Raw genomic sequence first — 23,304 nt, forward strand, 5'->3', positions numbered from 1 at the left:
ATCTCATTAATGCCGACATGAAAAATAGCTCATTTTCCTCGTTATTAAATAAACCATTTAAAGCTCTGCAGCTCTGTTCAGTTTCCATCTCCTAGTGTTCGCATTTATTACCATGGATGACGGCAGGCTCCAGTTGTTCTGGGAAGCCCAGCTCGGTTTTCAAACGCCTTCCGCTGAGAGGATTCCTAATTACCGATGTTAATAACTGGTAGTACCCCAGGAATCCTCCTGGGTTAGCCATCAGTAGCGGTTCACCGTCCAAAACAAATACCACCTCATACCTCCTCTGCAACTATTAAATGCAGCACTAAACTGTGTAATTTGAATGTTTTGTATTCTTCCTTGTAGGTTTGCTCTGCCTGGCAACAGCGGGGGAATTCGGGAGTAACCTTGAAGATGACCCAGGATGGCTGCCTGCCTGTAGAACAGGAGAAATTGTGAGCAGATGGCTCTTCCCCCCTATATAGAATAGCATGGAACAGGGGGGAGCCGCAAGAAAACAGGGCAGGGTGGAGTGCTCCTGTCCCAGGAGGCTTGCCTGCCAGCCATGCCCTTTTCTAGAATGTTCCATTCCATCCCTGTTCGACAGTGGAATTTGCTGCCAAGGAGTGTGGTGGAGTCTCCTTCTTTGGAGGTCTTTAAGCAGAGGCTTGACAACCATATGTCAGGAGTGCTCTGATGGTGTTTCCTGCTTGGCAGGGGGTTGGACTCAATGGCCCTTGTGGTCTCTTCCAACTCTATGATTCTATCCCATCTCCCCGTTCAGCTTTTCCATTTTTCACCAGTCAGCCAGCATTCAGTGAGCACATTGAGCCCCTGTTGAGCTCAGCCACCACTTGTCCCGCCCCAGAGGATTTGCAAACCTTAGGATTGATGATGTTTCACCCCTCCCATTGCAAGAATCTGCTGACAATGTTTCAGAAAGGAGGGGGCGGATTTTCTCATCGCTTCTTCCGCTCCAGCCTGTGGGAGTCTGAGTGTTATCTGTGTATAGATAAGGTGACTGCTCAAGCAGCTGCAAAACTCATGCAGTCCAGCGTCTATGATTAGTCTTTAGTTAGTTTATGCAGTAGCTGTAGAGAATAAAAGAAGTTATACTTCAGAGCTGTCATTCGTGTGGCTCATGCTCTGCTGTGCTCCGCTGACTTTAGGAACTGAGTTTGGTGCTCACAGCTCTAAATTGTGAGTCCACAGCACTTAGACCTGCTCCCTGCAGTGGAAGGTCTCTGGGAGTGCTTTTCCAGCTCACCTAGCCCAGTCGGGGCTGAAGAGGTTGAGCCCAGTCGTTGGCACTGCCTCAAAGGTGAAGCTGACAAGGGTTTCCTCCTGTCGCTGCTCATTCCTCCCCCTTGTGTGCAAGTGGTGCTGTTTTGGCAAGATAAGGATCCCCACCAGAGAGCAAATTCACTCATAGTGTATCTATAGAAGGTTCTGTGTGCTGTGGAGTCCCTCGATGTGTGTTTCACGCTGACGCAAACTAAATATCGAGCCATTTCCTGGTGTGCTTGGTGTGTGCAGTTGCTTATTCCTCTCCCGCCCCCTGATCCATTGCATTTATTCTCTTGTGGAGTTAGCATTGCCAGCTTATGTTAGTGGAGGTCCCTCTGGCCTCCTTTGAGGCCACTGGCCCTTCAGTTGGTGGGTCAGGACCCGCGAGAAAGTCTCCCTGCAGCCTAAGGTGAGTCGCAAGAGTGCCAAAGCCATTTTCCTTTTTGTGTGGGTTTCTTTTTAAACAGGAGCACAGATGCAGAGAGAGAGAAAGACAGGTAACAGTGCGATGGAGGAGAGTCACACAATAGTTTAATAGGAGCCCATTTATAGGTTAATCTTCTCTAACCTGCCCCTGCCCCAATTCCCTCTTCCCTGTTAAAAGCTCTTAAAATTTCAGCGCTCTGCTGCTCTTTGCCATTCAGTCACCCTAAAAAGAAGGGGGGGGGGACGAGTGTGTGCATAAAGAAATCTGAAGTTTGCCATTAAAATGTGTGTCCTGGCTCCAAAAAGTTTGAAGGCTAACTGTCCTCATCCACACTGATGCAGTCGTAGTGCATTCACAGCAGATTTTTTACTGTGCCGTCCACATAGGAGGTACGGTGGAGAAAATTACAGGCTTTCAGAAGGAAGTTCCTAGGCTGATTGGAAACACAGCAGTATTTCCACTCCTGAAGTTCTGCATGGACAAGCAGTGTTGAGGGGGAGTTGCATCTATCCACCCAGTGCCATCACGAGCACAAATCACCTTGCATGTAGAATGCAAAGGGTACCTGGAGGTGTTCTCGGTCGCAGCCTGGCCTGAGTGGTCGCTCCAGCAGAGCCACAGCTGTCTTTTGGCAAGAGGGAGGGAAGAAGTGAAAAGGAGAACACTATAGGAGGGAGAGAGGCTGAAGAGAGAGTGATTATATTACCTGGGCACAATGCAGGAGCAAAGGTCTCTTGTACAAAGTTGCATTGAATGAGTGGCGTATTTCACTCCCCTGCCAGACCATTCCCTTGGCCTCATGTTGAAAGGTAAGTTTGAGGCGTGGTGGTTTAGCTTTGCAGCAATGCACGTTGACTAGAAGGAAACGGAGACAGCATTTTCCTATGGCCAGATCCTTCATTCTAAATGTGTGTCCTTGTTCCAGGCATACCAGCATGCAGAAGCTTTTCACTGTCTTGTCCTGTCCCCCTGGAGAAAGATGGAGCCAGCTGAGAATATCAGCCAGCCTCCCAGATCTGGACAGGTGAGATTTCTCAAAAGTAGCCTTTGCGTGGCGAGTTCCCGCCTCCCCCCGGTGGAAATAAAGACACATGACACAAATATTTAGGTTAATGGGCAAAAAATGGCCACAACTTTATTGGTTACAGGAATGAGTGGTATTGGCTTAGGCATTGGTCCTAACCGACTATCTGGCTTCAGCTCTTCTGCTTGAAGTCTGGGAAGGGTTAACCACCAGTAGGGGGAGTCCTGCTGATGCACATCAACTAGGAACTCCCCCGGGGTCACCGCTCCGGGGCGTGCCTTAGGCCCTCACCTCCATAGGCTTCGGACAGGGCCACACACCCCAGAATCCTTTACTGGACTACCCTTCGATATTCGGGGGAGCTGAGGCGGCAAAAGAGGGTGAGCCCCGGCCACGCCAGTGTGATATTGTGCAAGCCACGCCCCTCTAGGCCAGCTTATTGGCTGGCCAGGGATCCCCCTCAATCGCGCGGAGGCTGAGAGCCAGCCCCCGTGCACGTGGAGAGGGCGAGAAGCCCACAACTCCACCTCCTCTCGAGTTCGGAAGTGGTTTTGTGCTGACCAAAGGACAAGTTATCCCATGGAATCCCAGTTGTTTGTTAGCTGGGCATGTGTCTCTCAACTCTGGATGGGAATCGGGTCTTGTTCTTAAGCCACAAATTGGCTGGTTTTGAAATTAATGGGGGAATGTGCTTCGAGAAACCCAAGATAACAGGTGGGGTGTGTGGAGAAAGGGAGGCTGGTACTCATAAGCTAAACTAAGGTTTATTGGACCGAGATGATTCCATATAAATTGGGCCTTCGGTGAATTCTCAGCATCTTTGTGGGCTCAATGGCAGCCATGCAGGCCTCCAGTGATTTCTCTTGAAAAGTAAGTATGGCTGCGAACAACTCCGCGCTGTCTTCTTCCTCCAAAGATTTTTACAGCACTTTACGGTCAGCAGCGTAAGCCGTGAGCCAGTGATGAGAGCCCATTTGCCAACGTTGCTGCAGCAGTCCAAAGCGCTTCCTGACAATGAGGCAGAGAATGATAAGGTAAGACAGCTAATCTGAGACTTCTGACATTTCTTAAAGGTCCTCTGTTTGCATTACAGTGTTTTTTTTTCATTTTCGTGCATTTTCCTCCAGTGTAACCCATCTTGGCAACCTGATTGCAAGGGGTTTTACGTACTTGTCTGCCATTTTTTAAAAAAACTTATTTTCAAATTTGGCTTTCCTGCCCTTAAAATAGCCTCTTGTCTTGCAAACATAACGTTCGCACATGATTACTTTGTCCTGCCCACAGACCCCTTTTTAGCCCCTTTAAAAACTAGCAGCGCAGTCAGTAATTATGGCAGTGATTTAACTAGTTTTTCTCCTGCTTTGAGGTGGTGATCACCATCTTAACCGGCCTCCCGGGATGTCGTTCGAGTGATCTCTGTTCTTTCCTGGTCACTTTTAACAAAGAATATGGAAGGTTAGTTGCGATTTACTTTGTTGCTGTTTTCCTCCTCTTTTTAAAAAATAGTGGTGGCTGCTGGGAAAGGATGTCCTGCTAAAGCTGTTCGTAGGAGAGCAATTAGTGGTCAGAACCTTCTCCTTAGAGGCCTCTCTGCCTTGGAGCCTGGTTCTACTGAGGTGCTCGAATGGTCTATCCCAGTCTTTGCCAACCTGACGCTGCCCAGATGTTACAACTAGCTCCCATCAGCCCCATGGCTCCAGGCAGGGGTCTTTCCCTGCCCTCCCAGGAGATGCGTGGGATGGATCCTGTGGTAACTGAGCTGTGGCCTTTTACCAAGGGTGACTCCCAGGGTGGTTCCCCCCCCCCCCGTCCTGAATTAGACAGAGCAGAGGTGGGTGGGAAGTATTATTACTTATCACCACGTAGTCTCTAAAGGCATTTGTTTTACCACCTCCTATGTTAAGTCTTGGGACGCAGGTGGCTCTGTAGGTTAAACCACAGAGCCTAGGACTTGCCAATCAGAAGGTCGGCGGTTCAAATTCCCGCGACGGGGTGAGCTCAGTCCCAGCTCCTGCCAACCTAGCAGTTCGAAAGCACGTCAAAGTGCAAGTAGATAAATAGGTACCGCTCCGGTGGGAAAGTAAAGGGCGCTTCCGTGCGCTGCTCTGGTTCACCAGAAGCGGCTTAGGCCTGCTGGCCACAGGACCCGGAAGCTGTACGCCGGCTCCCTCGGCCAGTAAAGCGAGATGAGCACCGCAACCCCAGAGTCAGCCACGACTGGACCTAATCGTCAGGGGTCCCTTTACCTTTACCTTATGTTAAGTCTCAAGGCGTATAACACTATTAAATTGCAGGAAGAAAGGGCAGGTGGAAAAAACTAGGGCAAAATAAGTTAAAATGTGCTGATGATAATGTACAGTGGTACCTCAGGTTACGAACTTAATTCGATCTGGAGGTTCGTTCTTAACCCAAAACCGTTTCGATTTCTGCACGATTTCCGTTCTCATCCTGGGGCAAAGTTTGTAACCCGAGGTACTACTTCCGGTTAGCGGAGTTTGTAGCCTGAAATGTTTGTAACCCGAAGCGTTTGTAACCTGAGGTACCACTGTACTAATGATATGTGGTGATGCGTACGGTGTTGACAATGAAACAGGCAGCATTGTTGTGACTTCGTTACGCTCTTTTAGGTGGCTTGTTTATCGCCAGACCATGGACAGCCCTGAATGTTTCAGCGCAGCTCATTTCCAACGGTTCCTGGCAAGCGTCCTTGAACCCCAGCACAGCCGAAGTGCCCGTCTCTCGGCTTACAGTAGGAAGAAAGTGAGGTTGCTGGTGGTTCTGCAAGGGTAAGAGACTGCTTTTTAGATTTGTGTGAGCTTTTAGCAATCTGCCATCTTCATGTTGCCACTTTGAGATGTGTTTGACCTCAGATCTGTAAAGTAGGAGGTGGGTTTGGTAGACTGGGATCTTCTGGTAGATCTCTGGATGATGTGCAGTAGGTTGATAACAGTTTATGGCTCCCAGCAACTGAAATGCATCTCTCCCACCCCACACAAATTAGGATTGCTGAAAAATGAATGCTTGGAGCGGGGAACCAGGAGTGGATTTTTTCTGTGAAAGATCCTGATCACAGATACCTTGACTCTGAAGCATTCCTCTTATTTAATTTTTAGTGTATGTCCGTCCAGCTGAGATACTCTTTTGGACCAGGCTCCAGCTGGTGGATCTTAGGATTCTAGTTTTGTTTTTGTTTTTATTTTAAAAAAGTGCAGTAGATCCCACAAGCCTGAAGCCTGCCTATCCCTGCAGAATGGTAACAATACTTAAACAAACTATTCATAAGCATAGCCAACATCTTTTAGGCAAAGGACACCTAAAAAGGTAAAGGTAAAGGTACCCCTGCCCGTACGGGCCAGTCTTGACAGACTCTGGGGTTGTGCGCCCATCTCACTTAAGAGGCCGGGGACCAGCGCTGTCCGGAGACACTTCCGGGTCACGTGGCCAGCGTGACATCGCTGCTCTGGCGAGCCAGAGCCGCACACGGAAACGCCGTTTACCTTCCCGCTGGTAAGCGGTCCCTATTTATCTACTTGCACCCGGAGGTGCTTTCGAACTGCTAGGTTGGCAGGCGCTGGGACCGAGCAGCGGGAGCGCACCCCGCAGCAGGGATTCGAACCGCCGACCTTTCGATCGGCAAGTCCTAGGCACTGAGGCTTTAACCCACAGCGCCACCTGCGTCCCCAAGGACACCTACACCCACACAAAAAGAGAGGCACTTGGTGATCTTTTCTCCTTGTTATAAAGGGATGCTTTTAGAGTGTTCAGAAGCCTTTTGCTTTGGTACATAGCTACATGTTCCAGAAAAAACCAAAATAACACACATGAACGCAGGTGAACGCACACACTTTATCCAAGCATCAGTTTGGAGTGAGAGAGACTGTTTTTGTAACTTTTAAATAGCCGCAAGATAGCAAGTAGAAAGGCCTTCGTTGTCTTCCTTCCTGCCTAAAAGCTCCCGCGCAGCACATTTTATGGGACTGGGTGGCAGGAGCAGCCTTAGCAAGCATTGTTTTGGTCTTGATTCAAAGCATCATGAAATCGCTCTCCAAGGGAAGTGCTGCTGAGCTGAGGGGAGTTATGGACCCAACACGGAAGCCCTTTACAATAATGCACCAAGGCATTTCTATTAAGAAATGTCGGAAGTGAGGTCAAGTGTACTTTGCCCGCCAACGCAGAACAAGGGATGGCAAGAAGCCTTTGAAAAAGCTGTTTGCAGTAGATCAGATCATCACCTTTGGCATTTTGAGAAAGAGATGAACACAATGGAAACCAGGGTTGGGGGGGGGGCACAAAACAATTGGTACACGACCTCTTGTCCTTTTTCATTGCTGTCTCTCTTTGCCTGCATCTCCTCTCTTTTCCTGCGTCTCGAGAACGATGCTCTTAAGACCCCTGCTGGCTGGAGTCAAGGGTCTCTCTAAGCCACAATCTTGCTCTCTGCCCGCTACCTAAGGCGGTGACAAATGTCCCTGCTGTGTGTTCCCCGCTGCACACCTGATGTTCAGATGTGTATGGCAGTCACCCCCCCAGCAGAACCAGGTACCCTCTAAATGCTCCACACTACAACTCCCATCACCTCCTAACCTGCGTAGCTGGAGGTTCCTCTTTGATATGCTGCAGGGGGTGTCTTTTTGTGAATGACTGTGGGAAGGGAGAGATGCCCTTGCGCAAATCACAAGAGAGGAGCCATTTTACCTCCCTGCCCCAGGACTTGGAGAAGAAGTGCTTTCTCAGAATCGAAGTTCTTTTTTTTTTTTTTAAGAATGTTTATTAAGGTTTACAATAATAATACAATAAAAAGAAAAAAGAAAAATAACAAAAATAACAAAAAATACAAAAATAAAAATATTTAAAGAGCACATAAGGTTTCCAATGCTTATTTTCATTAACTTATTTCCCAGACCTCCTCATACCTCCCTTTTTTGTATTCCAGTTCAAATTGTTAATTCAGCAAATCCTTATCAATAAATTTTAACCTGTTTCTAAACCTTTTTTTCCATATTCTCTTAAAGCATTACAGCTGGAAACCACTTAATTTCTATCCAACATCATTCTAACATTCATTAATTTTACAATATTTCTGTAAATAGACTTTAAATTTCTTCCAGTCTTCTTCCGCCGACTCTTCTCCCTGGTCTCGGATTCTGCCAGTCATTTCTGCCAATCCCATATAGTCAATCACCTTCATCTGCCATTCTTCCAAAGTGGGTAGATCTTGTGTCTTCCAATACTTTGCAATAAGTATTCTTGCTGCTGTTGTGGCATACATAAAGAAAGTTCTATCCTTCTTTGGCACCAATTGGCCGACCAAGTCCAGGAGAAAGGCCTCTGGTTTCTTCAGGAAGGTATATTTAAATACCTTTTTCAATTCATTATAAATCATTTCCCAGAAAGCCTTAATCCTTGGGCACATCCACCAAAGGTGAAAGAATGTACCTTCATTTTCTTTACATTTCCAGCATTTATTATCAGGCAAATGATAAATTTTTGCAATCTTGACTGGGGTCATGTACCACCTGTAAATCATTTTCATAATATTCTCTCTTAGGGCATTGCATGCCATAAACTTCATACCTGTGGTCCCAGAATCGAAGCTCATTGCACCATTCACGTATACCCATGGTCTCCTTCCACCAAGGCTGGCAGCAGCCATAGTCCTTGTGCTTCTCCATTGCATCACAACCCTTTGCTTTTGTTCCATCTGCAGATACACAGATGTGATTGACGTTGTGCAGGCTCTCCAGACTCACCCAGATGCTGACGTGAAGGCTGCTTTCGTCATTGGAGCCATTAGTACTTGCGTTGAGCCGCTGAGTTGCTACATGGAACACAGGTACCCCTTTGCAAGCCCCTGCATCATAGCTGTCAACGTTTCCCTTTTTTTAAGGGAAATTCCCTTATTCCAAATAGGATTCCTCACAAGAAAAGGGAAAAGTTGACAGCTATGCCCTGCATGTATGGCATGGACATCTCTTCCACCATGTACCTGCACGGTGTCATGCCAGCTGCCTTAGAAGCCACAGATTTCTGTAGCCAGCGAAGCCGCACCTTGCGAGCTTTCCTAGATGAGATCAGAAAGGTCGCAGCATGTCTTATCCAGAGAAATATCTTGTCTGAAAGGGTCTTCTCTGGGAAGTGATCTTGCCTGAGCGCTGTGATCAGTTGAGGTAGATAACCTTCTGCTTGAAGGACCAGTGATCTTCCTGAAGGTGTGGTAGCTTTAGGGGGCTTGGAAGACTAGCAGACGACATCTGCCTGTATCCTTAATGCTCTTAACGCTAATGCATTTGTATTTCACAGGCTTCTTTTCCCCAAGTTCCTGGACCAGTGCTCACAAGGTAAATACTCTGTATGCAAAAGTAAGATGCACATTTCCTTTCAGGAATGAAGCCGTAAGCCTTTAAGGCGTCCTATGGAGACTGCTGCCGTACGGGATGGTGTTAGCCAGCCATATATCTGGCTAGCGGATGGCAAGAATTAGGATGCAACAGGAGACCAGGTGCTGAAAACTTAGTAGCAAACTGCAACATAGAGAGCCACTTGCAGAAGTGTTTGGTAGCTCAAGAAAAGCTTTAAAAAGTGGACGAGAGGGTGGCAGCCTGACAGGCAGACTCTGCTGACAAGCGAGCAGGAGACCTGGATTGCTGTGTGACAGCAGTTTCAGGGAGGAGCGTTGAGCTGACCTTTAAATACCCACAGCAGAGTCTTGTCCTTTTGCTGACCGCCTTGGCTTACCACCTTTATGCTTTGGTCTCCCAAGAGCACCCAGTGGCTGGTGAAGACATTTGACAGCTGACCCCGTTTGCTTTCTTCCCCCCCCCCCCCCAGGTTTGGTGAGCAACGTGGTCTTCACAAGCCATACAGCCGAGCAGAGACACCCACTCCTTGTTCAGCTCCAGAACCTCATCCGAGCCGCGAACCCCACCGTTTCGTTCATCCTGGCAGAAAACGGGGTCGTGACCAGGTAAGCCTGGAGGTTTTCACCTGCCCTCTGCGGCATGTGAGCCACTCATCCCGGAAGAAGAGAGAAACACCAGTCCTTATTGGGTGCTTTGCACAGGAATGAAGCAGATGTCTGCCATTTTGCAGCCGAGATGCCTCCACTGCTGCCGGCATGCTGGCATTTCCATATCCTCCTCCGTTGCCGCTCTCCAACCAGATGTTCCCAGACTATGACTCACTGAGAGTTTCAAATCCTTGTTTACATTACATTAACAGGGCCGCAAGCTACACTCAAGCTCCCTTTCGGAGGGTTGTGGGAAAACGGGTTTGAAATGCTTTGGATCTTGAAGAAGAAAATGGTTCTTAGGGGTTTGAAGACGATTTTTTGTTGTCTCCAGGATCAGGAAGACTAGAAGCCAAAAAGCACCTGCTGTTACATTAAAATGGCAAGTCAGAAAAGACCCCCCAGGTTGATCTGACTCACCTGGTGGGTAGAAGGCAGGTTTAAATCCTGACGGTTGCCTCTGCTTCTGGGCAAGTGCACTTTAAAGGTGATTTTTCCCCCCTGTAAACGAACCCCCCCCCTCTCTCCTGCTAGGAATGAAGACATTGAACTGATCCTATCTGAAAACAGTTTCTCGGCTCCACAGATGCTGACGACTCGCTACTTAACATACCCTGGCTGGCAAGTATCTCCTTTTGGTAAAAACGTTTCAAGTGCAATATCCTTTAATACACATGAGCATTATAAAGCACTACTAGATTTATTTCCCCCTCCGTTTAATCTGCCCAGATAAATCATTTCACTAATGAAATGCTGCAATTAGTTTCTTAGAGAAATCCATTCAGTTGTCTTCTTGCTCTCCTGCCCCATTTTCTAATTAAAAGATGGCTGTCCGAAGTGGAGAGCACTGTAGAAATTTCACCAAACAGGGACGGAATCTCTGAAAGGTCTCCTAGTCCATCTCTTTTCAGTGTTGCCAGTGTGGTTTTTGCTGTTTGGGCAACAAAAAGGGAGTTGAACACTTGGAAACCAGTTTGCAGTTGGGAGGCAGTCATGAGCTAAGCGGGAAATAAGAGGGTATTTTGTGGGGCTTTCCTTACAGATGCATTGCAAGAAGCCAAATATCTTGGACATCATATCGCTTATTTCCCCCTCTTGATCTCCTGTTTGAAGGCAGCGCCTTGTGTTTAAATACCTCTAACACTCAAATTCACCTAGAATCAGAGTCAGAAGGGACCCTGAGGGTTGAATCCTTTGCAGGAATCTTGGCTAAAGTGTCCATGGCAGATGGCTATCCAACATCTGCCTAGAAGCCTCCAAGGAAGGAGAGTCCACAACATCCCGAGGGAGTCCACATACAGTGGTACTTCGGGTTACAGACGCTTCAGGTTACAGATTCCGCTAACCCAGAAATAGTACTTCGGGTTAAGAACTTTGCTTCAGGATGAGAACAGAAATCATGTGGCAGCAGCAGCAGGGGGCCCTATTAGCTAAAGTGGTGCTTCAGGTTAAGAACAGTTTCAGTTTAAGAACGGACCTCCGGAACAAATTAAGTTCATAACCACAGGTACCACTGTACAGGCATCACTTGTATGTTGCAATGAGAGGAAAGATGCACATATTTATGCTCTTCACATTTGAACTCTTTGCCATTCCAGTGTTAGGTTTTAAACCTCACTCCATGAACATATGTTAACATTAGGGCTGGTGGTTCCCCACCCTTGCTTTAACTGAAAATGCCAAAGATCTAATCCAGGACTTTCCATGCGCAGGTCATGTGCTCTTCTATGAAACTTTGACCCTCCCTCCAGCACATACAGTGGAACCTCTACTTACGGACATAATCCGTTCTGGAGGTCCAGCCGTTGGTCAAAATGGGATGCGCATTCAGTGGTAGCACGCTTCGGCACATGTAGAAGCCACTTCTGCACATGTACGAATCGCTGCGAACCCGGCGTTTACTTCCGGGCTTGCCGGGACGCAACTTGGAACATCCACGAGACAAGGCGTATGTAAGTCGAGGTTCCACTGTACATTCATGCTTTTGCTGGAGAAAGCAAGCAATCTAAGGAGCATGCATTGCTGTGTCATCCCGGACTAGCTGTGGCGCTTTGAATCATAGATTCATAGCGTTGGAAGGGATCACGAGGATCTCCAACCCCCTGCAGTGCAGGGATGATTTGCCCAACATGGGGTTCGAACCCACGACCCTGAGATCCAGAGTCTCATGCACTGCTGACTGAGCCCTATCCACAGTCTGGTTGGCCACCTTCTTCTGTCTTGAATACAATATTTTTTTCAGCGCCACCAAAAATGTTTGTGATTCTCAAACTTCAAGGAAGCCAAAATCCTGACTGATGTTACTATTTTGAATCCTGCTCCCCATCTAAGTTCTGGAGAGGGACGTGTGTGTTTGTTTTCCCTTCCCTATAATCCTTCCTGCAACACCCCAGGCTCCCACCTCCCCTTGACCTGCTCTGTCTTTGCAACTTTGCCGTCGCTACTGCTGCATAGTGAAGGGAGTCTGTGGGTGCCAGCAAAAGAGGTCTGCTTCATGACCTGATCCTCATCTGACAGGCGGTTGCAAGAGCTTTGGGACAGGACCAAATTTGGAAAATGGACACACTGACATGATTCCTTTCTTCTCCTCCTCTTCAGGTACGAGGGCAAATTCTGCGCAGGTTCCACCTTTCCCCCGATGGTTCAGATCTGTGTGTGGTTTAACCGTCCTTTGGAGAAAACACGATTTGTGGCCAAGTGTAAAGGTAAGAAGCAATTGAACGCAGAGATTAATTTTAGTGTGGTGTTTTCTCCCTGAAATTGCTAGCAAATGACATTTGTGCCTAATATCTCCCCCCCCCCCGCAACTTTACAGTTGATTTTAGGTGTCATGAAATTTAATGGCTATTTTTTATTACCTTATTTTTAATGTCCCGGATGTTGTCTTGAGTGCAAAAATATATTGACCCAGCTGAGGGTCCTGTGCACCTTGATTTGGGGAAAGGGTCCTCTTTGCTTCCTCACCACCTGATTCTAAGTGTCCTGGGCTGCCCTTGCCCCTGCCGCCCCACCGACGCCCAGCATAGCCAGCAAAAACTTCACATCATTGCATCTGTTCATCTGCAACCGCAAACCTTCCTGCTGTGTCGTGTGCTCAAAGCCAATTATGTATGTCAAGAGAAGGGATCCCTTGGTGTTTGGTTTTTCTTTTGCCCAAATTCAGTTTAGCACACACATTTCTGCGATTAGGTACAAACATTTCCTGAGCATTTGAAAAAATTGCTCCCTTGACCATGAGGGCTAGAAGCCCTTCTAAGCCAAAAATGAGATTTGAGGGAGCTTTGGTTTCCACACCACCAGGTCCCAGATTTTGGCATGAAATCTCAAGCCCAGTAGTTTGTATGTATTAAAACACACATCCTTGTATCATTTTATATACCAGAATCTCTGCCTAGCAATAACATGTATTAAATCTCTGCTTTGCTCGTGTTACGTTGCTCACGTATCTGATCCTAGAAGACGCTTGCTTAAAAAGGGGATTGTTTTAAAAAAGCAAAACCTTCTTGTTTCCTGAATGTTTAATGCAGGCTTTGCCAATGTTTCCCCTGGCCTGATAGTAATTGCACTCCAAAACATCTAGAGAGCAGTATATGGTCAGGGACTGCCTTTTCTCTTTTTTAAAAAAATTGTTTAATCATTTTTTCAATACAAACATCAACCGCAAAAAGACACATACAACAAAAACCGTAATAACAATAACAACATAATTTGACAATTCAGATTTGAATACACTGATATACCTATGACTACACCTTAAGGTCTTAAAGTTTGCGGCATGCTGGGTGCTCAATAAAGGGTTACGCTAAAGCTATGCAGGTGTCTTATTTCTCCCAGACATATTTTCTAGCCTCCATAGAATTAATTCTAGGGTGAAATAGGCCTTGCAAATGCTTTTCATTTCCCATTGCACCCCCTCCTTAGTCAAGAAAGATTAAGTCACTTGGCTGCGTTTTCTCTGTGTCTTTCTGTTTTCAAACAGCCCTGAAGTCCTCCAAAAAGTCCAGTCCTTTCTCTGGAAACGTGTACCACATTTTGGGGAAAGTTAAGTTTTCAGGTAACGGGCGAGTGATCGGTCGTCATTATCTCCTTAGGGAACTGCTATGGGGTGGGATCCTTTGCTGCCAACCTGCCCCCCGAACTCCGCTCACTCCTGCTGCAAGATGGGTGGAGGGCTGAGGGGGTTTCTGCCAATTCCCTTTTCCTCCTGCAGCCTCTTATGCCTCCCCCTCGCCCAAAGAAACAGGCTCCAAAGTGTTTAGGGATGCTTCCAAACAGCAGAGGACGTGATGATGGGAACTGCAAGGGGGAGCCGGTGAAGGTCGCCTCTCCTTTTCCAGCTTCTGTATCACTGGGAGCCTCCCTTGGATTGGGATCCTTTCCTTTTACAGGAGGAGTCCTTTCATTCGCGTCCAAGCTTTTATATCTCGGCTTTTACAGCATTGTTTTGAAGTTCCTTGGACTGAAACTCCCTGGAAAGCGGGGGAGATCTGTCTTCCTCTCTCTCTCTACTTATTTATTTTACTGTGCTGTGGAAGAAGTTTGTTTCATTAGATTGTTGACGGAATTAATACCCTGCCCCCCGTTTTTTTGCTTTTTTTCTTAGTAGAAAAAAAGTAGTGTTTTGCATTTTGTGTAAAGTATATTGGGACACGGGTGGCGCTGTGGTCTAAACCACTGAGCCTAGGACTTGCCGATCAGAAGGTCGACGGTTTGAATCCCCACGACTGGGTGAGCTCCTGTTGCTCGGTCCCTGCTCCTGCCCACCTAGCAGTTCGAAAGCACATCAAAGTGCAAGTAGATAAATAGGTACCACTCCAGCGGGAAGGTAAACGGCGTTTCCGTGCGCTGCTCTGTTTCGCCAGAAGCGGCTTAGTCATGCTGGCCACATGTCCCGAAAGCTGTACAGCGGCTCCCTTGGCCAATAAAGAGAGTTGAGCGCCGCAACCCCAGAGTCGTCCGCGACTGGACCTAACGGTCAGGGGTCCCTTTCCCTTTCCCTTTTATGAAGTCATATTACTCGGTTTGCTGGCTAGCATTAGGAAACATTTATATATACAAATATTAAAGTGAGGCAGGGAGTTCAGTAAATCGAAATTTTGCCGGCTGAGACGCGGAACTCACTAGGGAGCCGTTCTTCTCTAAATGAAACCGGGGTGCTTAAGGAATAACACCCCCTCCTGCTCTTCTGCATCAGATTCAGATCGGACAATCGAGGTCTGCCACAACACCTCGTCCAACTCCTTAAGCCTGGTGCCTGTTCAGGAGGGGCCAACCCCTTTCCCTCCTCCTGATTCAAGAAACGATAGCCGCGATCACAGCGGGCCTCAGGAGTACTTCCTGGTCTTCGTCGGCTGCTCCCTCAAGGAGGACGACATCAAGGACTGGCTGAGGCAAACTGCAAAGCAGGTGGGTGACCTTCTCCTTTTGGGAGAAAATTCCCTTTTGGGGGTCCAGCAACGGAGGCTCACATCTAACTTCCAATTAGTCAGACTTCACTAAGTAATGCATTACCAGACAAAGTCTCAAAGAGTCTCTGAGGACGGTTCCATCAGCACACAGCCTTTATACCAGCTTGGGTCCCCAGGTGCTGCTGGACTACAGCTCCCATCATCCCTAGCTAGTAAGACCAGTGGTCAGGGATGATCACCTGGCCCTGCATGTGTGAAGCATGGCCTGCTCCCTGGGACACCTGGCTAGGATGTGGTAGGGATGAAGAAGAGGGGGGTGGGACAGGGCAACGGGGCAGGGATGCAAAGAGACTCTGAACTCTATGAAGGGATGGAATATTTTCTTATTGGACAAAGAAATAAACAACTACAGTGGTACCTCGGGTTACATATGCTTCAGGTTACATACACTTCAGTTTACAGACTCCGCTAACTCAGAATATGACATTTAGAAGACATCTGAAGGCAGCCCTGTTTTGGGAAGTTTTTAATGACTGGTGTTTTAATATACAGTGGTACCTCTGGTTACGAACTTAATTTGTTCCAGAGGTCCGTTCTTAACCTGAAACTGTTCTTAACCTGAAGCACCACTTTAGCTAATGGGGCCTCCCGCTGCTGCCACACGATCTTTGTTCTCATCCTGAAGCAAAGTTCTTAACCCGAGGTACTCCTTCCGAGTTAGCAGTGTTTGTAACCTGAGGTGTTTGTAACCCGAGGTACCACTGTATTTTTAATCTTTTGTTGGAAGCCGCCCAGAGTGGCTGGGGAAACCCAGCCAGATAGGCAGGGTAGAAATAATAAATTGTTGTTGTTGTTGTTATTACTGGAGTTGTAGCCCAACAAAAACTGGGAAACCAAGGTTGAGAAACACTGCTACGTAGGAAATATTTGTCACATTGGCTGCTTGTTCTCCAGCCAGCTACCTTCTGCCATCCCAGCACCTTGACATCTCTCACCCAGTCATAGTCCTTGGGAACTTTTACTCAACCCAGGTTTCTTGCTGTATGTGCAGAGCCCTCCTTGCAACTCACTCGGAGTTGCTTTTCACTCTAGCGTTCAGCCATTCGGCTCTTGCCAGTTTTGTTGTCGGGCTTCCATGGCACTCGCCTCTCTGATTATGGGCTTAGCAGGATTTTTACCCAGGCCTGAGATGCTGCGGTGACCCTGCTCACCGGTGAAGGACTGTCAGCAGCAGAGTCACGACAGCTGAAATAGAACCTGCATGCTCAGAGGCAGTGTGCAGACGGTTGCCAGTTGCTGGCTAACAAGCAGCTTGGGAGAGCCTGTTGCCTTTGTGCTCTGCTTGTGAAGAGACCGTGTGATCCGCCAGTGGTCATGTGGACTTTTGCTCGGTCTGGCAGGGCTTAAGTGCAACAGTCTGCAATCCATCTGCTTTTCTTTGCATTTGAACTTAATACAGTGTACTCATTGAATCGGAAGCACTTCTCTGTTATCATTATTTAATACATTTATATACCACCTTTATTTCCCAAAGATCTCAAGGCCAACAACCCTGTGAGGGAGGTTAGGCTAAGAGATGGTGACTGATTCCAAGGTCACCCAGTGAGCTTCAGGGCTGAGTCAGGATTCAAACCCTGATCTCCCAGGTCCTAGTCTGACACACTAACCCAGGGGTCAGCAAACATTTTCAGCAGGGGGCCTCTCCACTGTCCCTCAGACCTTGTGGTGGGCCAGACTATATTTTTGGGGGGGCGGAAAGAACGAATTCCTATGCCCCACAAATAACCCAGAGATGCATTTTAAATAAAAGGACACATTCTACTCTTGTAAAAAGATGCTGATTCCCATGGGCCGGATTTAGAAGGCGATTGGGCCGGATCTGGCCCCCAGGCCTTAGTTTGCCTACCCTTGCTCTAACCATTACGCCACACTGTCTCAGAGATGTTCGTGTTAGATTTCCAGCCTTGGAGCATTGAAATACTGGAAGATTTGTTTGTGTAGCACTGTCTGATTGCCAGGTTCTGGTAACCACAGATTCCTCTCCAATTCCACTTGCTGTTCTGATACACAAACTGAGGAGTGGGTGGGATCAAAGCGCAAGGGCTTCAAAGCGCAATGCCTTCCTCCTGTTTTGTGGATTAGTTCCACAGTTGGGTTTCTTCCCCCTTCCCCCCACCCTTAAACACACACACACAGTTATGTATCTACCCAATTTGCATATAAAAGATAAAACACCCTTAGAAGCTTGACATTTTAAAAATTCATAAACAGCATTTGTAACAAGATCGCAATCCAGCAGCTGTGATTCAGATAATTAATGTTTGTCAATTCTGCATATCGCATGGAAATGAATATCTGCCATCTTAATCAAGTTAAAAGCAGGATCGCTCTGCCCTCGATGTATGTCAGACCTTTATTTTTTTAAAATAAAATCTTTTGAGAGTTTGCTGCATTAGGGCACACTGTGTACAGTACAGCGGTACCTCAGGTTACATACGCTTCAGGTTACATACACTTCAGATTACAGACTCCGCTAACCCAGAAGTAGTACCTTGGGTTAAGAACTTTGCTTCAGGATGAGAACAGAAATCGTGCTCTGGCGGCAGCAGCAGGAGGCCCCATTAGCTAAAGTGGTGCTTCAGCTTAAGAACAGTTTCAGGTTAAGAACGGACCTCCGGAACGAATTAATTACTTAAACCGAGGTACCACTGTAATTTTCTTAAGCTTGTTCATAGATTGCATTTGAGCTATTCTAAGGGATTCTGGTCACATCTGCAGCATACATTTAAAGTACTCTTACAGCACTTCGACAATCATGCCTTTCCGCCCCCAAAAGAATCCTGAGAACCGTAGTTCTTTAAGGATGCCGACTTCCCAGCGCCTCTAGCGAAGCGCAGCTCCCAGGATTCTGCACAGCTGCCCAAGAGTGCTTTAAATAAGTGTTGTGTTTGTGACCTCGGTTTGTGACCTCGGTTCAGTCGGCCCAAATGGTTTACGGTTGTAGGGTGTCCTTGGGTTTTTATAACTCCTCAGTCCTGAAGCGCTGGGTGCCGCACCCGGCCTCGTTTTCTCCATCCGCAAAACGTGAACGAGAACACTGTGGTGGCTGTTATTTGTACGTAAAGGCTGCAAACCTACACAGAAGAGCCTTTGGGCTGAGCAGGGCTCCAGTGCGCCCAGCATCGCAGTCTCGGAGAGCTATATAAATATTCACAGCGATGAGGAACTGTGTGGCTTCTTTGAAATGATGGTCTTGTGAGAAGCAGCCTCTTTCAGTCGAGATGAAAGAGTAGGCTCTCCAGGCAACATGTGAAGGGGGTGTTCCTGATAATCCTGTGGACAACAAGTATACCTGACTGGAAAGCCTTCTCACATAGCCCAGGGAGCATCACCCACCTTGCTCTGGTCTACCTGATCTCTCCCAGTTGTCATTCCAAGTCTTTTCCTGTCAGCTCTTTGGTCCAGCGAAGCTTTTGCCCTGTGTCTTTGCAGCCTTAGCAGTTTCCCTTTGGCCGTGTTCGAAGCGCACGTCCCTTGTTCGGGGTTCCCCGAACTAGGGTCTCCAGCTTGTTTTTGTTGGACCACAACTCCCATCATCCCTAGCTAGCAGGACCCCAGTGGTCAGGGATAATGGGAACTGTAGTCCAACAAACATCTGGGAAACCCTGCTCTGATAATGTCACACTTTCAATTTCGGAAGCAGTGAATTGAGCTTTTCTGGTGTCTTTATCCAAACACAGAAACCGCAGAGGAAGGCTCTGAAAACCCGGGGCATGCTGACCTCGCAGGAGATCAAGAACATCCATGTAAGTCAAAGCCAAATATGCCTTTCCTATTCATTTTTTAATTAGTTTTTTAACGTATCATTTTCAAATAATTAAACATACTTTTACAGCTTATACAATTTTGTTGGACTTCCGTCAATCACATCTGAAAATTTTCCAATCTAATCACTTAATATACATTTCTGACTTTCACTGTTACCTATTTGAGGGCAGGGGGGCAACCTTAGTTCAGTGGGCAGGACTTTAGCTGAGACTCCTGCGTTGCCGGGGGTTGGACTAGATGGCCTTTGGGTTCCCTTCCAAGGCTACAATTCTATGATTCCATGACTAATGAGGGGATGGGAGAAGATAGCCTTTTACCACCAGTCAACGCAAGGCAGCATTATAGTCCCTCCACTGAAGCAGCAATTCCTATAACTGCCTACAGTGGTGTCCTGCAAGACGAATGCCTCGCTAAACGAAAAACCCACAAGACGAAAGGGTTTTCCAATTTTTAGCAGCTTCGCAAGACGAATTTCCCTATGGGCTTGCTTCGCAAGACGAAAGCCCATAAGGAAATCTCCGGGGACAGCGGGGAAGCGCAGCACGCCTCCTCCTCTGTTCCTGGACCTGTCCTGAAGGCTTGCGGTGGGAGGAAGGTTTTCCTCCCCACCGCCAACATTCAGAACAGCATTCTGAATGTTGGCGGTGGGGAGGAAAGCCCTCCTCCCACTGCAAGCCTTCAGGACAGGTCCAGGAACAGAAGGGAAGGTGCGCAACAGAAGGCTGTTCTGAAGGCTGGCGGTGGGAAGAAAAGCCCTTCTCCCGCTGCCAGCCTTCAGAAGAGTTCCCGCTTCAGAGGGCCCCTCACGCCGGGTAGCAGGCTGCTATCCGCAGCCTAGGCAGCCCTGCGGGAACTCTTCTGAAGGCTGGCGGCGGGAGAAGGGCTTTTCTTCCCACCGCCAGCCTTCAGAAGGCTGTTCTGAAGGCTAGCGGTGGGGAGAAAAGTCCTTCTCCCCCCGCCAGCCTTCAGAAGAGGTCCAGGGACAGACTGTCCTCAGACCTGGTCTGAAGGCGGTCTCCATAGGAACGCATTAATTGATTTTCAATGATTCCTATGGGAAACTGTGCTTCGCAAGACGAAAAACTTGCGAGGCACCACTGTATTATTATTATTATTATTATTATTATTATTATTATTATTATTACATTGATATCCCAACCTTCCTCCGAGGAGCTCACGGTGGGCTGCACAGATCTTTCCCCTCCCCAACTTCATCCTCACAAGAGCCCTGTGGGGTAGGCTTGGCTGAGAAGCAGCGACTGGCCCGAGAACACCTAGTGAGCCTCCTGGCCAAGTGGGGATTCGAACCCCAAGCCCGAAGCCTACGCTCTAACCACTGTGCCACATTGCCTGCTCTTTAAACACGGGGGGGGGTCAGGTTTACGCTGAAATTAATGGGCCTCCTTTAGTCATGTTCCTTAAATTCAGCGGGCCTACTCAGGGCAGGATACCACCCGGAAGAAACAGAGAGCCCCGTGTATAGAAAGCGAAGCTATTTTTAGCCTCTGTGAAAGATTTCCTTCCTTGAGCATAGCTGCTTAGCTGTGCACTTTTTTCTCTCTCACCGGGGACTCGCCCCGTCAGCAGTTCTGACAAAAGACTCCTGAAATATGACTGTGCGTTCTTGCGAGCTCAGAGAGCAACTCTTGAGTGATAGCTTTGCCTTCCAACGCAGGTGAGACGCCACTTGGATCCTCTTCCAGCTGGCTACTTCTACAACGGGACGCAGTTTGTGAATTTCTTTGGCGACAAGTTGGATTACCATCCATGTATCCTTTTAAAAAAAAGCAAAAGAAAAGCATGCATCTGTGCACTCTGCAGCCAGTTCAGCTCTTCAGACCTTTTGGAGCCATATTGTACCAGTAAACCTTTGGACTGTGGTCTAAAAGCAACTGGGCAACAGCAGGCAGCTTCCTAGGTAAAGGGACCCCTGAACATTAGGTCCAGTCACGGCCGACTCTGGGGTTGCGGCGCTCATCTCGCTTTATTGGCCAAGGGAGCCCGCGTACAGTTTCCAGGTCATGTGGCCAGCATGACTAAGCCGCTTCTGGCGAACCAGAGCAGCGCACGGAAACGCTGTTTAACTTCCCTTTGGAGTGGTACCTATTTATCTACTCGCACTTCGGTGTGCTTTCGAACTGCTAGGTGGGCAGGGGCAGGGACCAAGCAACGGGAGCTCACACCATCGCGGGGATTCAAACCGCCGACCTTCTGATCAGCAAGTCCTAGGCTCTGTGGTTTAATCCACAGCGCCACCTGCATCCCAGGCAGCTTCCTAGGGTGGCACAAAGTGGAGACAGGTGTGCAAAAGACCCGAAATAGTCGCATTCGATCTCCTCTGCGGTGCTGAGCTCCGGGTCCTTGCTTCCGGCAGACTGTTTCCTCACAGAAAAGAAAGCCTAGTTTGCTTGTGACAAACTCAAACGTGGGCTGTAAGCCGAGGCGAGGGATTTCTCTCCAGGCTGAGGGCCGCTTTGCCGTGTGTGCAATTGTCTGAGGGCCACGTGCCGGTGGGAGGGAGGGCCAGAAGCAAAATTAGGCAGGGCAATAACAAATGCACAGTTTTGCTTTCTATGCTAACTTGCACACGGGAAACACACCCCTCTCCATCCCCCATGCAAGCCAAGCACAGGGCATTATCAGAGTCCAATAACACCTCCCAGCCTGGCAGAAACAGCTTAAGGAGTGAAGCAAGGCTTCCGGGTGGGGTGGCAGCCTGGGGAAGAGTTCTGAGGGCCGGGCGGATAGGCCTGGAGGGCCACATTCTGCTGCTAGGCCAGAGTCCCGCTGTGGACCTTTCAGCAAGCAAGACTTGACAATTTCTGACTTGATAGCTCGGTTTGTTAGAGCATGGTGCTGATAATGCCAAGGTTGCAGGTTCGATTCCTGTCTGGGACAGCTGCCTATTCCAGAATCGCAGGGGGTTGGACCAGATGATCCGCAGGGTCCCTTCCAACTCTGCAGTTCTGTGATTTCAGATCAGATTTTAGCCAGGTCAGGAAATTGCAGGCCTTTTGGATCAGATAGAGTACCAGTATATGGCACAGTATATGGGAAGCTGCCTTATACGAGGTCACACCATTTGCTCCTTCTGCTTGGGATTGCCTCCACCTGAGGAAGCCCATGCGGTGCCATCCATATGCTCTTGAACTGCCTGCAAGGCCAATAATAATAATAATGGATGCTGGGAAGTTTCAGTTGGACAACCAACATGTTAGTTTCCCCCCGATCTACTCTTAATCTGGCAGCATATTTCCTCCAGGCTCTCAGGCAGATCGAGAGAGAAAGAAAAGAGAGAGTGTGTGTCCTTTCTCCTCCCTTCTGCAAACTGGTGTTTTTAACTGGATGCAAACCAGCAACGTTCCGCAGTGGATCCAGCAAGCGAGCCCCGCCACTGAGCAGAAGGTGGCAAAAGCAGATCCACGTGCCCTCCAGCGCTTGTGGGCCGCTGTGCAATTCTAGATCTTTTTAGCAAGGACTGTAGGAAAAATTGCCAGTGGATTGGGTCCCATGTTAAAACAGGAGGTGGGTGGGCGGGCGGTGTCACACTTCTGACCATCCTTCAGGAGCTGCTGTGTATTTTTAAAGCCCCCACCTTAAATGGCTTCTGGCAGGATTTCTTTTCCTTAATAGCCGATTCACCCCAGTGATGGATCAGTTCATGAACGACTACCTGGAGGAGGCGAACCGTGAGATTGAAGAGTACAACCGAGAGCTGGAGGAACTGGAGTACCACGATCTCTTTGAGCAGAAGACCTAAGCGAGACCCGCCTGTGCCAAGGCACAAAACCCTTGATGAGATCGGGGCAAAACGTCAGTGACCAAGAAACGCTTTTTGTCCTTGCTGGCTAGCAGGAAAATGAAATCACCCATTTTTCAACTATTCTTCTAATATTTAGCTTCCATTCATGTAAAGTTGGCCTTTTTTCTTTTCTTTTTAAAGAAATGCTGATGCGTTTCCACGTTAATGTTGAGCTCTCGGTCCTTGAATTCTCTTTGGCTTACAGTGGAAAGGAGATGTGTGGCTTGCTTCTTGTTTTGAATTACAAAGCTGCATTTCCTAGTTTATGAAGCTGGTCCTGGCCGTAGTTTTCTGACGTCCCACAATTGCCCCTGTCCAAATTGCCCCTGGGGTGTTCCTAAAGCGAGAAATGGGGGAACACGTGAATTCTTGAGGGCTTCTCTTAACCAACATGGTGGTTTTTGGGGTGTTCCTAAAGCGAGAAATGGGGGAACACGTGAGCTCTTGAGGGCTTCTCTTAACCAGCATGGTGGTTTTTGGGGTGTTCCTAAAGCGAGAAATGGGGGAACACGTGAGCTCTTGAGGGCTTCTCTTAACCAA

At 48.1% G+C, this 23,304-nt stretch overlaps 1 protein-coding gene across 1 annotated transcript in view; it reads left to right on the forward strand.

The window, feature by feature from the left end:
* The window catches only part of DNAAF9 (dynein axonemal assembly factor 9), a 76,671-nt gene extending 53,641 nt beyond the window's left edge, over positions 1 to 23,030 (forward strand). Inside the window, exons 23-37 of the mRNA XM_081924830.1 lie at positions 349 to 437; positions 2,622 to 2,720; positions 3,637 to 3,754; positions 4,087 to 4,175; positions 5,348 to 5,506; positions 8,428 to 8,553; positions 9,021 to 9,058; positions 9,549 to 9,684; positions 10,261 to 10,347; positions 12,325 to 12,431; positions 13,706 to 13,780; positions 14,921 to 15,132; positions 18,875 to 18,940; positions 20,638 to 20,731; positions 22,610 to 23,030. Of these exons, the coding sequence (XP_081780956.1) occupies positions 349 to 437; positions 2,622 to 2,720; positions 3,637 to 3,754; positions 4,087 to 4,175; positions 5,348 to 5,506; positions 8,428 to 8,553; positions 9,021 to 9,058; positions 9,549 to 9,684; positions 10,261 to 10,347; positions 12,325 to 12,431; positions 13,706 to 13,780; positions 14,921 to 15,132; positions 18,875 to 18,940; positions 20,638 to 20,731; positions 22,610 to 22,722 (1,608 nt within the window). The 3' untranslated portion in view covers positions 22,723 to 23,030. The remainder of the gene's footprint in view (positions 1 to 348; positions 438 to 2,621; positions 2,721 to 3,636; positions 3,755 to 4,086; positions 4,176 to 5,347; positions 5,507 to 8,427; positions 8,554 to 9,020; positions 9,059 to 9,548; positions 9,685 to 10,260; positions 10,348 to 12,324; positions 12,432 to 13,705; positions 13,781 to 14,920; positions 15,133 to 18,874; positions 18,941 to 20,637; positions 20,732 to 22,609) is intronic.
* Positions 23,031 to 23,304: the final 274 nt, after the last annotated feature.

Source organism: Podarcis melisellensis (genome assembly GCF_964234715.1).
Source record: "Podarcis melisellensis genome assembly, chromosome: 9".
NCBI lineage: Eukaryota > Metazoa > Chordata > Lepidosauria > Squamata > Lacertidae > Podarcis > Podarcis melisellensis.